Raw genomic sequence first — 16,438 nt, forward strand, 5'->3', positions numbered from 1 at the left:
AGAGAAATGACCATTTAACCTTACCTCTGTTTTCTGTCCAATAGCTAATTCCTAATCCACAGAAGGACAGTGCCTCCTATCCCATGACTCTTTAATTTTCTCAGGAGTCTCTCATGAGGAACTTTACCAAAAGCTTTCTGAAAATCTAGATACACTACATCAACTGCCTCATCTTTATCCACATGTTTATTCACACCTTCAAAGAAATGAAGCAGATTGGTGAGGCAAGATTCCCTTGGCTGAACCCCTGCTGACTCTGTCCCATTAAACCACGTTTGTCTACATGTTCTGTAATTTTATTCTTTATAATAGTTTCCACTATTTTGCCCGGCACCGACATCAGGCTTACCGGTCTATAATTTCCCGGATCCCCCTAGAACCCTTTTTAAAAATCGGTCACATATTGGTCACCCTCTAATCTTCAAGTATTAAGGACAATTTTAACAACAAGTTACATATTACTAACAGCAGATTAGCAGTTTCATGCTTTGAGTACCCTTGGATGTATGCCATCCGGTCCAGGTGATTTACTACTCTTTAATTTGTCAGTTTGTCTCAGTACATCTTCCAGGAAAACTGAGATTGGATTCAGTTCCTCCAGGCACCCGTTTTGCTCCTTTGTGATGTAATAGTCCCACGGATTCCCTCGCAAGCTTTCCGCTTCTGATGTACCTGAAAAAGTTGTTACTGTGAGTTTTAGCCTCTGAGGCAAGTTTCTTTTCATATTTTCTTTTAGCCTTCTTTATTAATGCTTTGCATCTGACTTGCCAGTGCTTTTGTTGCTTCTTATTTTCTTCATTTGGGTCCTTTTTCCATTCTTTGAAGGACAATCTTTTGGCTGTAATGGCCCCTTTGACTTCACCTTTTAGCCATGCTGGCTGTCGTTTTCTCTTTTTTATATGTGGAATGCATCTGGATTGGGCTTCCAAAATGGTATTTTTTTAATAACGTCCACACCTGATTTAGTGTCTTAACCTTAGTAGCCAACCCTTTTAGTTTCTTTTAACCATTTTCCTCATTTTATTATAGTCGCCCTTTTGAAAATTAAATGCAGCTACAGTAGATTTCCGTTGCGGGTTCATGCCAGATAGTAGCTGAAACTTGGTCATGTTATGATCACTGTTTCCCAGGGGACCCAACACCGCCACCTCTCACACTATGCCTTGCACTCCACCCCACCAAGGACCAGATCCTCTCTCGTCAGTTCCTGGACCAGTTGCTCCAAGAAGCAGTCATTAATTACATCTAGAAATTTTATCTCCCTGGCCCTCCCTGGTGTAACATTTATCCAGTCAATATCGGGGTAATTGAAATCACCCATTATTATAGTGTTACCCAATTTGCCAGCTTTCCTAATCTCTGAAAGTACCCCTCCCCCTTTACACACCTGAGTGTTACACAGGTAGCGCCTATGTAATAACAAAATTATCTACGGTGAAGCTCCGGGATACATGACAGACTTGATCAACCTACCAACTAGAAACACATCAGAATCAACACGAACGTACCGAAATCTGCACTACCCAAGCTGCAAAGGACTCAAATACAAATCAACTTACGCGTCCAGTTTTTCCTACATAAGCACACAACTGTAGAACGCATTACCAAAAGCCTTGAAAACGACGTATGACCACCTAAACTTCTGGAAAACACTAAAAACCAACCTGTTTAAAAAGGCATACCCTACCGATCCAACTTAAATGCCTAATCTCTGCAACACAACCAAACTAAAGCACGTAATGGACATAACGCAACTCTTCCGTTCTCCGATTCCCTAGTGTGGCTGTACCACATGAACTTGATCTTATCACAACATCACCCTGTATTTGTTCACACTGGAGCCTGCAAACGCCTTTCCGGTACTATGTAAGTCACATTGAGCCTACAAATAGGTGGGAAAATGTCTGTAAGGACCACCCCCCTTTTATAGAACTCAATGCTGCATGATCACTGCTTGTGTAGTAACAACATTTGTAAGGAACCCCCCCCCCCCCCACCGTACAAACTTGAGTGTTACACGGGTAGTGCTTATATAATAATGATGTCTATAAGGAATCCCCCCCCCCCCTTTTACACACCTCAGTGCTGCACGATCAGCACCTATGTAATAACAATGTCTGCAAGGAAACCCCCTTTTACACATCTCAGTATTACATCTCCTTTTTTGTAACGACATTTCCTGGTTTCTGTTCGGCTTCCTGTACTTCTACTGTAGAATGATTGTGTTTCTTGAGTTCTTTTCGTTTTCTAGATAATTTCATTATTATTAAGTGAACCATCTTCCCTCCTGCAAGCTGATATTCAGTAGACAAAAGAGTAAAGTGACTTAACTCATCTTGTCCCGTAATCCGCAAATGAACCTTTTCCGGAGATGGGAAGGCGGTAGAACTAGAGGACATGAAATGAGGTTGAAGGGGGGCAGACTCAAGAATAATGTCAGGAAGTAATTTTTCACGGAGAGAGTGGAGGATACTTGGAATGCCCTCCCGCGAGAGGTGGTGGAGATGAAAACGGTAACGGAATTCAAACATGCGTGGGATAAACATAAAGGAATCCTGTGCAGAAGGAATGGATCCTAAGGAGCTTAGCGGAGATTGGGTGGCAGAGCCGGTGGGGGAGGCGGGGCTAGTGTTTGGGAGGCGGGGCTGCTGCTGGGTAGACTTCTATGGTCTGTGCCCTGAAAATGGCAGATACAAATCAAGGTAAGATATACACATAAAGTAGCACATATGAGTTTATCTTGTTGGGCAGACTGGATGGACCGTACAGGTCTTTTTCTGCCGTCATTTACTATGTTACTGAGTACCGGCACCTTTTCCATTGTCTGCTAAGATTGACCTATTGGACCCCAAGTTTTAATGAAAGAGATCAGGCTCTACACACCAATTCTGCCTTGTCATAGATTCCGTGACTGGTTCCAGGGGGCCTGGCTATTGTGGGATGAGTCCCTCAGTGATCACCCCACCCCTGAAGGGTGGCCTAGCATTTGAGTACCGGCACCTTTTTTGCTAGAAAAAATGCACTGCAAATGATAAACATGGATTCCTGAGCTGTGTCATGGGAAAATCTCTTTTTTGGTAATTGTGAGAAAAATGTCAGGTGGTGGCTGAACTCTGATTTGTGACCCTTCTATCTCTGTCTTCAGTGCTTGAAAGGGCAGAAAGAGAGCTGAAGGCCCTTTCTAGTGCTTTCAGCTGGGCTTGGACTGGTGTCTCAGCTATGTCTGGGAGCAGGTTGCCGTGTTCCCAAATACCTGGAAAATGTTTTTGTTAAGCGGACAGATAGCATGAGGGGTCCGGTGAGCAGGGGACATGCCCCAATGCAGAGTGGGGGAGTGGCCTAGTGGTTGGAGCAGCGGGTTTGACATCCAAAGGTGCCCAGTTGCTGCTCCTTGTGATCTTGGGCAAGTCACTTAACCCTCCATTGCCTCAGGTACAAACTTAGATTGTGAGCCCTCCTGGGACAGAGAAATATCCAGAGTACCTGAATGTAGTAACTCACCTTGAGTTACTACTGAAAAGGTGTGAGCAAAATCCAAATAAATTAATACCTCCTAGAGCTAGCACTGAAAAGCTGCACAAGTTCATGTTTCAGTACAGCAGAAAGGGCTGAAGTACTAAGCTGAGAAAAATATTCACTGATTTTTTTTTTTAAATAACTCCTGGTTCCTCTGCAGCTTTCATTAAATTGTGCGAGAAATTTCATTCACAGCAACTTAGTCCCCTAAGTACCTCCTTTCCACAGGAATCTGGGATCAGTGTCTCCCCCCCCCCCCCCCGCCTCTGTCTGTGACCAGGCCCAGGCTACCCTGTACTGCAGCTCTGTGAGCTGTTTTCAAAGAAATGTCCCCCCCCCCCAGCTTTTCCTTTTAACGACCCTACATCAAGAGTCTTCACCCCGTTTATGCCGAATGTACAGTTTTCTGGCATTTGTCCATTTTGTTCCGGTTCAGATGATGCTGCTGCAATGGGTTTTGAGGCCTCTCCCGACATCTCCGTGTCCTTTTGGATTTGGGGTTTTTACAAACATTTCTCTTCCGTTTCTGGACATTCGTGTGAAGTGTTGCCTTGCCAAGGGCAGGCAAGGGAAATATCCGGCTTAGGCTGGGCTTTTAAATGGACACATGTTTCTCAGCAGGTGAAAAGTGTGTGAGTGGGTGGGTGGGTGGGAAAGAGGGGGGTATTTACTTTTTTTTTTTCATTTTTTTTAAATTGTCTTCACAGTGCTTCATATATCACACATTGCACATCTGATACCTACTGCTCAATGTACAAAATATTACAATTAGAAGAAGGAAAGGAAATTGCAAAATAAAAAGGTTATAGATAGATAGAAAGTGAAGAGAGAAAAGAAAACCAGAAAATAGTGAGGAAGAAGTTAAAAGGGAAAGTGCTCATGGTTAATGTCATAGTAAAGTAAATGATGGCAGATAAATGGACCTGTGTGGTCCATCCAGTCTGCCCAGCAAAGCCGTCAGAGTTGTACCTGCCTCTCCATGCGTGTTACATGGGCAAATAAGGACGGGACCCCCTGCTCCCCTAATTCCTGCCCTGGACCCATGCTGGGCAGACTTATATGGTCTGTGCCAGAGCCGGTGGTGGGAGGCGGGGATAGTGCTGGGCAGACTTATATGGTCTGTGCCAGAGCCGGTGGTTGGGAGGCGGGGATAATGCTGGGCAGACTTATACGGTCTGTGCCCTGAAAAGGACAGGTACAAATCAAAGTAGGGTATACACAAAAAGTAGCACAGATGAGTTGTCTTGTTGGGCAGACTGGATGGACCGTGCAGGTGTTTTTCTGCCGTCATCTACTATGTTACTATGTTACTCGTGGACTTTAAAGCTCCCAGGGCTGTGTGAACATTTTGCCAGAAAGTTCTTATGGATTAGGGATGGAATGTGTCCTGAGGTTGCAGCAGTGACAGGTGTCCCTTGCAGGTCCCATACTTCCTTGTTCCTGCTCTGCTCATGTGGCTTTTTGGCCCCTGGGCAGTAAGGAGGTTCTTGACTTTGATGGACTCAGGAGACGTAGCCTGGGCAGAACTTGAACCCATTCCTATCATGGGACAGAGCCAGTGAACCTGTGTCTGACCATTGCAGCTTTTCTGGTTCTGGCTGTTGGGGGTGGGCTGGCTGACCGCTGTAGCCAGTAACACCTGGACAGTCCTGTGAAGGACCCGGGCAGGAAGCTCAGTTACAGTATTTTTGTGAAACAGGTGTTACTTTGGGGAAATGGAGATGGTATTTGAATAGCTGTGTCCCCCCCCCCCCTCCTCCATGTATCCTATGTGACTCATTCATGGCTGCCACAGTGACAGTAAGAATTTCATCTCTTCAGCTCTGCGGTGTCCTGAGGGCTTCCTGATTCTTGTCTTTCTGATTTCTCCATTCCAGTGATCAGAGCAAAGGCTGTTATCGGAAAAGAGGTGGATTCTGGGAATGATATTTATGGAAACCCAATTAAAAGGATCCAGTATGAGATCAAACAGATAAAGGTGAGGACCTGGACCATTTCCACTGGCTGGAGAAGGGGGTTCATGGTCTCCTGGACTCCTTTCTCTTCTCTCTCTCCTCTCACTCCCTCCTCCCCTTTGCAACTCTCCTAAACTTCCCTTTTCAGTCTAATTTTCATTAATTTCCTCTTTTCTTTCTTGTGTCCTTTGCCCCTCCCTTAGTGATAGATCTCTGTATAAATGGGGGGTGGAGGGTTTCCTCCACAGCACAACCTTGGATTGGGAAATTAAAGGAGACACATAGAATTTGGGTGGAGGAGGGAGGACGGTGCAAATGACCCCTTATCCCCTCAATAAATGCCAAAGAACAAAAGCTGCAGTTCTGAAATATCACAGAATACAAAGCTGCTATTTCAGCTGCCAAGTGTTAAACATGTAATATCAAATCTGTGTTAAAAACATTTATGTAGAATAAGACCTTGGTTTGGTTCCCAGCTCAGATCTTCTGCTGCTCTGGTCAGCTGAAATTGGGACGCGGGGGACACGGCACTCAACCTCTGGGCACAGGTAGACCTGGTTAGTTGGGTTTGGGGATGCTGAGGATACTAAACTTACCTGGTTACTTGGATTTGGGGATACTGGGGACACAAAACTCACCTGGTTAGTTGGATTTGGGGATACTAGGGACACGGCACTCAACCTCTGGGCACAGGTAGACCTGGTTAGTTGGGTTTGGGGATGCTGAGGATACTAAACTCACCTGGTTAGTTGGATTTGGGGATACTGGGGACACAAAACTCACCTGGTTAGTTGGATTTGGGGATACTGGGGACACTCAGCCTCTGGGTCAGGGAGTCCTGGTTAGTTGGATTTGGGGATACTAGGGACACTCAGCCTCTGGGTGCAGGTAGACCTGGTTAGTTGGATTTGGGGATACTGGGGACACTAAACTCACCTGGTTAGTTGGATTTGGGGATACTGGGGACACGGCACTCAACCTCTGGGCACAGGTAGACCTGGTTAGTTGGGTTTGGGGATGCTGAGGATACTAAACTCACCTGGTTAGTTGGATTTGGGGATACTGGGGACACTCAGCCTCTGGGCGCAGGTAGACCTGGTTAGTTGGATTTGGGGACACTGGGGACACTCAACCTCTGGGCACAGGTAGACTTGGTTAGTTGGATTTGGGGATACTGAGGACATGAAACAGCCTCTGGGTGCAGGGGGTCCTGGTTAGTTGGATTTGGGGATACTGAGGACACAAAACTTAGCCTCTGGGCCCATGTGTTGTATACCTTTCATGTAGCTCCTGAGAAATCATTTTCTGGCCCTCAGTCTCACTCATTGGGACAGTAAATCTCACTCACTGGGATGATTCACCACCATCTGTTCAGTGTCACTAGCAGATTGGTTTTGTCTGAGATTTACTGTTCAGTGTTTCTAGCTGATAATTAAATAATTTACCAGTTTATTCATCTTGATATACCATTTTCATAATCAGTCAAATATGGTTTACAATAGTAAATACATGATAAATAAGCCAGGAAAAGGAACTCAAGCAAGACACCCGCCCTCCATTCACACTTCTAAAAGCCTCAGACCCTTCGATAAAATCCCATCAGCAAATAATCCCAGAAGCATAAAAAAAAAGCCTTAAGCTTAACTCTTAAATTGTTTAAAAGCAGGTTATGCTGTCAACTCCAATGGAAGTTGATTCCATAAAACTGGAGCCCACCAGAAAAAGGGGTTTTCCTGTGATTTGTTTTTTGTTCAGTGCCACTAGCAAATGGATTTTGTGTGTAACTTTTTGTTCAATGTCATTTTCAGGGGCGGAGCCTGTCATGACTCTCGGGGCTTGATAATAAGAAGCCCCAATATCATGGAGCATAACCCTGGCACAGCAATCACCTGAAGTCTCTATTATTTTGTAAAGTCTCTTTTATTGAATAAATCACAGATAATTTACTCACAGATAGATGTTCAGGATACAGAGACTTCTGAATCTGGAGGCTGTGGGAGGTGGAGATCTGAAGAGAGGTAGTTGTATTGCAGGGGGAGGGGAAAGTAGTTGAACAGGTAGAAATAGTCCAAAGCTGGGTGACTGCAATGTGCAATATCTCATTTGGAAGAAGATATTTACAGGGTAAAAAATCCAGGTTCGTTACAGGGAGTGCGAGGGCTTAGACGTTACAGGGATTTTCAGCAGGACAGAGCTGTCTGGAGCGAGATGGTGGTGGGCTCCATGCCCTGGCTATAATGGAGGAAGAAGCCCCACGTGGCTGAAAGGACAAGGAAGTGGTGGGGCTTCATACAGGGAGGAGCAGACAGAGACCAATGGGGGACAGAGCCTGCTATCGGATAGCAAGGGGTAGTCCTAGAGATAGAAGGGAAGGGTCATACCTGGCTGACCTCTGATAGTAAGACTGAACAGGAAGACAAAAGAGCCAAGCTTGGCAGAGGGAGAGGGAGAGAGAGAAGGTCTGAGCAGCCTCACAACCAGTGATAGCAGTTCTTACACAGCCAAACAAGTGTGGTTGCATTGCCTGTGAACTACATTACCCACAGTGCATTGCTCATATATCTTTACAATGAGAGACTGCAGCAGCGAGAGTTCTTAGAAATGAGAATAACAGTAAAGACATTACTCACATTTTAGGATCACGTTATGAACTAGTGCAAGGCTGTCAGGGAACAGAACAGAGCCTGTATTTTTTTTTATTTCGTGGCTCTGGCAGGTGGGATCTGGCCGTGACTTTCTGTTTCCATGTCTTTAGCTCATGAGGTCTGGCTGTGGTTCAAGAGTCTGGAAGGGTTTCTATGAGGTTGCCACTGGCTTACCTAAGCAATCTTTTTTTGAGGGGGTGGAGGGCAAGCCACAGATATTTTACAGACCCCCTCCTGCCACAGAAGCCCAGAAGGACCCCCCCACACACACAGTTTCACCCAGCATTGTTAAAGTGACTCTGGGTTATCAGTGCACTCCGTGGGCTTCCGCACCTCAATGCCTTGATTTTCCAGGGATCTTACTCAGGTTAAATAATTTTTTTTCTCACTCCGTAGATGTTCAAAGGACCTGACACAGACATAGAATTCATCTCCACAGCCCCCTCCTCAGCCGTGTGTGGAGTGACACTAGAAACGGGAGGGAAAAAGGAATATCTCATTGCAGGTACAACAGTTTCTGCACTTGTCCGTGTATTTAGCCATCCGGGTATATTTGCAAGCTATAGTCCACACTGTAAATCTGTCTCCTCCTGCAGACCCATATTACTCTCCGTAACTGCTGTCTTGTGTCTTATTTCTAAACAGGAAAATCAGAAGGAAATGGCAAAATGCACGTGACATTGTGTGACTTCATCATGCCCTGGGAGTCACTAAGTGCTACCCAGAAAAAGAGCCTTACTCAGCGATATCAAATGGGGTGTGAGTGCAAGGTAGGTCTTCGTTTTGCGGCTTCTTTCGTATCTGTTATTTTCCGCAGTAGATCGCTGCAGACCGTGAGAAGGAGTCAGAGATGTGATGGGATCCTTCACCACTTCATCTTGTCCCCTAGCGTCTTCCCCAGTGTGATTTTCACACTGCATTTGAGCAATGTTTATCCCGTGGATTTTCTCCCCAGTTTGAAAGTGAAAGTATGTACTTGCCTTCCCTTCCGAACTTGCTGGAAGTACGTTTACTTTGTCTTCCTTGGTTGGAGGAGTAGCCTAGTGGTTAGTGCAGTGGACTTTGATACTGGGGAACCGAGTTTGATTCCCACTGAAGCTCCTTGTGACTCTGGGCAAGTCACTTAACCCTCCATTGCCCCTGGTACAAAATAAGTACCTGAATATATGTAAACCGCTTTGAATGTAGTTGCAAAAACCTCAGAAAGGCGGTATATCAAGTCCCATTTCCCTTCCCCTCCTAAGGGGGCCTTTTCTCATTCCCTGTGAATTAAAAATGCCATGGGTGCTGCTCTGTCACATTACCTGAGAGCTGTGCCCTGTTTCAAGTCCCTCTTTGAACCAGTGACATATTTCTTACTGTTATGTTTACATCACTTTGCTGTACACAATAGAAGCAGCTAAATACTGAATGTAATGCAGTAATGTGTTTGTCAGCCCCAACTGAAACAGGTCCTGGGGTCCCTCCTGTTAAACACTGGCCAAAAGCTGATGTGCACTGCTGAAATGGTTTTTACCTGTGTAAAAAGTTAGAACTAGTATTTGTGCATTCCGCTTAAACAGATAAATTTTGGCCCAATCCCTGGAACGTCTCTCGTTCCTCCTAAATCCAAAAGATGAAATTTGACTGGAATATTGAGCTGTCTGGCAAAGATGCATCAATTCGTCAGCACTAAATGCAAGAAAGAAAAACACTACATAGTTTGTATCAGGAGCTCTGTATGAATATTGCAATTTTCAGTCTTTCCTCATTGACACAAAAAGGCCATGCATGCATCAAGCTTTGCACTCGTTTTCAAAAGAGGAGTATGCAAGAACTTTTGCTTTGAAAATTGCTCTGGGTATGAGGCACAGCTCCTGTATTTGTATGGGTAATATTTTACTAAAATAGTAAACACATAGATTGAAAATGCAAGTTCTGCTCATATTTCCCGGAAATGGCGATTGCCATTACGGCATAATGTAAGCCACATTAAGCCTGCAAATAGGTGGGAAAATGTGGGATGAAAATGCAACAAATAAATAAACATTCCCCCAAGATCGCCTCAGTCAGTGCAGTGGATGTACAGTCTCAGTACAGAAAACAAAGCAGGCAGTCCACCAAATCCAACGTGGAAGATAAAAACCCAAAGGCAGGCCTTGTGAAGACCACAGTCATTATTAGTAAATTAAAAGCTCCCAGGAGTTCAACACGTTTTCTCAGTTGGACCAGCCCAGGTGACTTTTGAAGTTGTACAGCAGCTGGGTAAGGCTCTCACTCCTTTTTTAAATATATTTATTGTGTCATTAATACCCTACATTATACAACAGTTCATTGTTTCAATGTGGCTTACAGATAAAAGATACAGTTTGAAATGGAAATAGTGAAGTGACGGATCAACAAATGATATATTATTGCTGTTGGGGGTCTTCAAATAGTCATAGATCTAAATGGATGCGGCCTCTGGTTGGTCGGTTAGGATTGGCTGATTCAATTGTTCATTTATGTGGCATCTTCCTGGAAGTGGTTTTTAAAGAAGGTCTTTAGATGTTCCCGGAATTTTATATAATTGGTTGTGTTTCTTAGATCTTTAGGTAGCGTGTTCCAGAGTTGTGAGCCTAGGTAGGTGAAGTTCAAAGCGTGTGTGGTTTTGTATTGCTACCTTGGTATTATGGGGGGTGAAGAGTCAGGTAGTTACATGTGTCTTGTTTTGCGTTCCATGTTGGAAGGTTGATTAGAGTTGTCATGTAATTTGACTCTCAGCCATAGATTATTCTGTAGACTAGCATGCATACTTTGAATGATATCCATGCTTTGATAGGGCGCCATTGGAGAGCATTTAACAATGGGTGGTCTCTTTCGAATTTGGGTTAGCCATAGATGTGTTTTGCGGCAGTGTTTTAGGCTATTTGTAGATGTTGAGGATTGAATCTTTACAGCCATTGCAGTAATCCATGTGGGTCCATACCATAGTCTGAGTTAGTGTATGGAAGATGGATGTAGGAAAACAGTTTCTTACTCATTTTAGTTTCCACATCATATTAAACATGCTTTTTGTGACTTTCAGAACTTGTGACTTTCAGCAATGACTCCAAGGATTTCCAAGTGATCGGCTATCGCTAGTCTTAGTCCTTCCGGATCAATTGATGGTGTGGTGTCTTTGCGGTGGTGTGAGGTTAATAGTAGGCATTGGGTTTTGTCTGTGTTGAGTTTGTTTGAAGGCTGAGGTCCAGATTTCCATGATGTTTATGCCTGATTGGATTCTGTGTTTGATTTCTGAAATATTTTTTTCGAATGGGATATAGATTGTGACATCGTTGGCGTAGATGATTGTAGCTGTTTTTCACAAATGTGTTGGGGGGAGGGCGTCATCATTATATTGAACAGTAGAGGAGATAGTGGTGAACCTTGTGGGACTCCGCATTCTGCTGTCCAGGATGTGGAGACTGTTTTTATGAAATTTTCACAGTCCCTTCTCTTTAAGCTGAAGAGTACTTGTTTTATACCATCTATTATTTAGATGTTCTGGTTTAATGTTGAGTTGAGAAGGTAGTGACGGCAGCTGGCCTTGCTGAGTTTAAAGGGGGTCTGGACAGATTCCTGAAGGAAAAGTCCATTGATCGTTATTAAATTTTGGGTTTTTGCCAGGTTCTTGGGGCCTGGATTGGCCGCTGTCGGAGACAGAGTGCTGGGCTTGATGGACCTTTGGTCTTTCCCAGCATGGCAGTGCTTATGTGCATATTTTAAGATGTTTTTTTTGAAGGAGTTCCTCTTAATTATTTGATTCATGTTTATATTTTACTCTTATGGCTAATGTCTGAGTGGTTTTTTTTTGTAATTTTATATTTGCAGTAACCATGGCCCCTGATGCAGCCTGTAATTCTGTCGAAACATGGCCATGTCAGGCACTGTCTGGGAGCTTTTAATTTATTAATAAAAAATATGATCTTCACAAGATCTGCCTGTTGGTTTTATCACCCACAGTACAGTGCATGACTTTTAGCAGACTGAGGATGGTCAGTTAAAGAAATAAATGCTTTTAACCTGTGGGAAGCGCTTTGAAATCCTCCTCCTCATACCCGTCTCTTTTTGTTTTTTTTTTTTAGCTCAGTAATGGTCTCTGTCTCTCTATCTACAGATTTCTCGCTGCCCTATGATCCCCTGTTATGTCTCCTCCCCGGACGAGTGCCTGTGGACAGATTGGGTGACGGAGAAGAGTATTAATGGGCGACAAGCCAAGCACTATGCGTGCATCAAGAGAAGCGATGGGTCCTGTGCCTGGTATCGTGGGTCTTCTCCACCCAAACAGGAGTTCCTTGACATTGAGGATCCATAAGTCCAACTCCTGCCTTCCTGACTCCCATAGACAAAGCCACCAGAAGCAAGACCGCTCCAGCTCTGACATCACTTCCTGGAAACAGCATGACCCTGCAGTGACCCAAGTGGGATACAGGTCCACTTGACTGAAAATAATTAGTATCTCTGCACTTAAGGAAGAGGTTTGGGTTAGGATTGGTGTGGAACCATCTCTCTGATCTACTACATTCATATGTTCTAAGAATGGAGGGTGTGCTATGGATTTTCGGCCTACCCCACCCTCATAGTCTACCCAGAGAATCAGAAGCCATGTTTGCAGAATTTAGAGGGAGTGAGGAGGGCTCTAGTCTTTCATCCTGTGTAGCTGGCTACCAGGTTCCTCTTGCCTGAGGGAGTGGTCCTCACGGTGGGACCCTCTCCAGCCCCCTATCCAGTCATCCTTCCATTTTCTTTCTCCTTTCAGCTGGTCTCAACCTAAGATTCATATACTGATCTCTGATTTTACTATTGCCCACAAGTAACCAGGCTTCCGGGAGCATCTGATCCAAAATGACTTATTAGGATATTGGTTGGAATGACATTTTCTTCATTTCACTGCAAAACCTCTGTAGACCTGAGATTCATGATCACCTGCAGAAGGGTGACCAGGATCCCTGTGTACTTTCTTTGATGAACTGGTGATGATGTACAGAGATGGATCCGCAGTCTGGGACCTGAATTTTGCTATCGTTTCTCTTTCACACTGGGCCCATTTTATTGCAGTGTTTCCTTAGCCACTGTTCTGCCGTTTGCACAGTCTCTTTGCCAACTGCTGTTGGCTTTTGCGCTCTGTACTAATAGCGTCAGGTCAGTTTGCATTCCATCTTCTGTGGTCTGATGACATTCACACGTGTGTTTGCACATGGACATGTTTCTACACCTGTTCTCTATCTCTGCTCATTTATATCCTTCCTGGTTACAGCTTCACTTCATCTTTTTACTTTTGCTGTAACAGATTCCCCCTGCTCCTTTGGGGCATTCGGTTCAGTCAGACCAGGCTTCTATTCAGCTCTGGTGCCATGAAACTCTTTCGCAACTATCTGGATTTCTTCCCCAATTTTATTACCCTCTCAAGTTCCTGCATCACCATTTCAACAAGAAGCCTAAGTTAAGGGCCACCCGTCAGGACTCCTGACGGAACCCAAGTCTGATCCACAGGTGTCGCCTTCGCACGACAAGTGGGATTTCCCTCCCAAGGCCTCGACAGCCCCATCTTGCCCAAGAAGCAGGAATTCAACCCAGGTCCCTGCACATGGCAGCACACAGGACTGCCACTGAGCTCCCAGCCGGTCCTTCTGAGTACATTCCCGTTAAGAATGGCGCAAGCACTCCGAGGGAAGGGTTTACTTCAGCCTTTCTCCGAATAAGTTCACAACCAGCCCTGGATTCTAGGCGGGATTTGGCCACGCAGACTGTTTTGCCACGCTCCCACTTCTGGGTCATTGCCCTCGTGCTGGTCTCTGCTCAGTCCTTATGATGTCACACTGGACCAGTCTGTGGCTTCAGTATATACAAGGAACCCCCTCCTCTCCATGGAACCTAGCACTCCCGTTTTGCTTCCTGTATGGTTTCTGTCCCAGGTGTCCCTCTGCCTGCAGTTTCCTGTGTGATTGTCTTGCGTAAGTTGCACTTTTTTCCTTGGAAGTGGTCCCTCTGTGGAAAGCATTCAGCAGGGCACAGAAGGGCTGCTGGGAAGAATGAATCTTCTAGAACTTTCTCTAGCCCAAGCCATGTCTCTGTGCCGGTCTCTCTGCTTGCTGCAGGGTGGTTTAAATGTGTTTGCTGGGACTGAAGCTTAGAGGTTTAATCCTAGCCAGCTCCTGCTGTTCTTTGACGCTCTCTGGGTAACACAAGGCACCACATGGGCTGGCAGGATCTGAGACCCTTCTGCTAAGAAACTGCAGCATCTCTCTATATAATCCCTTGAAAGTTTTGGAAGGATTCTGGACTAGCAGGCACCTTTAATTTATGTGCTACATTCCTTTCACCCTGGTTCGGTGCCTCCACTTTTCATTTCCTTTCCAGGCAAATCTAAATCAAAAAAGAAATGTACCCCAAAGCCTTAGTTTATATAACAGTTCTCTGGAAATCTTTGCTTGGTATAAGTAACTTTCTTTATAATTTAAAGCTTTCTTGATGTTTTGTGCTGGGATTTGTAAATTGGTGACTTCTTGTGCTGGAAACCCATGAGAGTCCCTGAGTATATATATGTAGGACGCCTGTCATAGGATAATAAACAGTATTATCACATGAAGAGAGATCTGACTGGTTATTTGGAAGGTGAGGGGTGGGTGGGTGAGTGAGTGGGTGCTGTCTCTGGATGTTTGCAGATGCTGTTACAACATTTCGAATACCTCCAGCCAAAACCCCACATTTATTTATTGCATTTGTATCCCACATTTTCCCACCTTTTTGCGGGTTCAGTGTGGCTTACAATATGAGTTGAATGTTGGAAATACAATTTGTTACAGATAGTTATAGATTACATTGTGCAGGGTTAAGCGAAACAATTGAGGTGTCGTTAAGGAATGTAATAATGGAACATAGGCATTGCAACTTTGGAAGGAAACAATGGGAGCTTAGAGGGCGATAAAAAGGCATGAAGGCGTATCGTATATATCTTTCTGTGAGTAAAGGTATGAGTGATGTGATAATACGGGAATGGGAGTTCAGAGGTGAATGTATGATGCATTAGTGAACAGTAAGTGTGGACTTTATGTGTTTTGTTTCTTTCCGTAAATTTTTTCAAAAAGATGGGTCTTCAATAATCTGCGGAAGGAAGCATCCTGAATGACAGCTGCCTCACACTATTTTTAGCTGCTGGCTGGGATGGAGTCTTGGCCAAACAGAGGTCACCAGATAGCCTGAGGCTAATATTTCAAAAGCACTTATGAAATCAGGGCATCAGTGCTTTAAAAGAAGTCTGGGACCTTGGGCAGAGAATCTGGGGTGTTTATATGATTTAACTTATTCATCTGAAAAGGGACATTCCAGGGGCAGCAGCTCTTAGATTTATAATTTGCTCATTTAAGTCATGATATTCAGCTGGTAAACAGATAAACTGAATGGCAGCATCACTGAATATAGGTATGATCTGAAAACATTTACGTTAGTTATACACCCAGCTGAATGCTTACCTCCCTCTGTCCAGTGACATGGTGGCAAAGAGAACACCTGAAGTCATGCAAAAATTTTAATCACAACAGAATGACCACAGCTATCAGGCAATATTATGAATTGGAGATCTTGCTGCTGGCATTAGCCATGATTATCAAGATGACTGAGCATCTTCCCACAGGGGGAGCTATTTAATTACCTCCGAGGTATAAATGCACAGGAGGTGGGAGAAATGATAGAGATATTTAAATACATCTGAGGCATTAATGCACGAGGGGAGATACGATAGAGATGTTTACATTTCTCCATGGTGTACATGCACCGGAGGCGAAGCATAATTGAAAGGAAGCTCTGGAGCAAGGGGCCAGAGGTTGAAGATAAAAGGAGACAGGAAATACTTCTTTATGGAAAGGGTGGTGAATTCATAGAATGGCCTCCTGGTGGAGATGATGACTGTGCTTGTCCCATACTGTCTGCAATTCAGATACGGAGGAACGTAGAACGTCATAGTTGGTATGTTGGATGGGTAGACTGGATAGGCCACATAACAGCCACGATGCTCTACACTCACACGTTCCTCTGTCTTATTTCCCGAGTTTGTCTCCTTTTACCGTCATCCTGTGCCCCCTCGATCCAGAGCTTCCTTTCAACTGAGAGAGTCTTTTCGCTGCAGTAAAAAGGTGGAAAGGAGCACCGGAAGGGTACAAGGCAGCAGGTCAAGAGCTGAAACGTGGATACTGTACTGTGCCAAGAGGTTGATCATCCAAAACCTTAAGTTTAGCCACTGGTTGAGCATGGACCCTGCACTGTACAGGATGTCATTGGCAGCAGCAAAATATGGATTAGGTAGATGGACACAAGGACAATGCA

General features: G+C 44.6%; 1 protein-coding gene across 1 annotated transcript in view; it reads left to right on the top strand.

Moving 5' to 3' along the window:
- TIMP2 (TIMP metallopeptidase inhibitor 2) overlaps positions 1-14,705 on the top strand; it is a 36,659-nt gene extending 21,954 nt beyond the window's left edge. The window contains exons 2-5 of the mRNA XM_030208628.1: positions 5,394-5,494; positions 8,513-8,621; positions 8,762-8,886; positions 12,234-14,705. Of these exons, the coding sequence (XP_030064488.1) occupies positions 5,394-5,494; positions 8,513-8,621; positions 8,762-8,886; positions 12,234-12,431 (533 nt within the window). The 3' untranslated portion in view covers positions 12,432-14,705. The remainder of the gene's footprint in view (positions 1-5,393; positions 5,495-8,512; positions 8,622-8,761; positions 8,887-12,233) is intronic.
- The last annotated feature ends 1,733 nt before the right edge of the window (positions 14,706-16,438 follow it).

The sequence above is a fragment of the Microcaecilia unicolor genome, chromosome 6 (assembly GCF_901765095.1).
Source record: "Microcaecilia unicolor chromosome 6, aMicUni1.1, whole genome shotgun sequence".
In the NCBI taxonomy this organism is placed as follows: domain Eukaryota; kingdom Metazoa; phylum Chordata; class Amphibia; order Gymnophiona; family Siphonopidae; genus Microcaecilia; species Microcaecilia unicolor.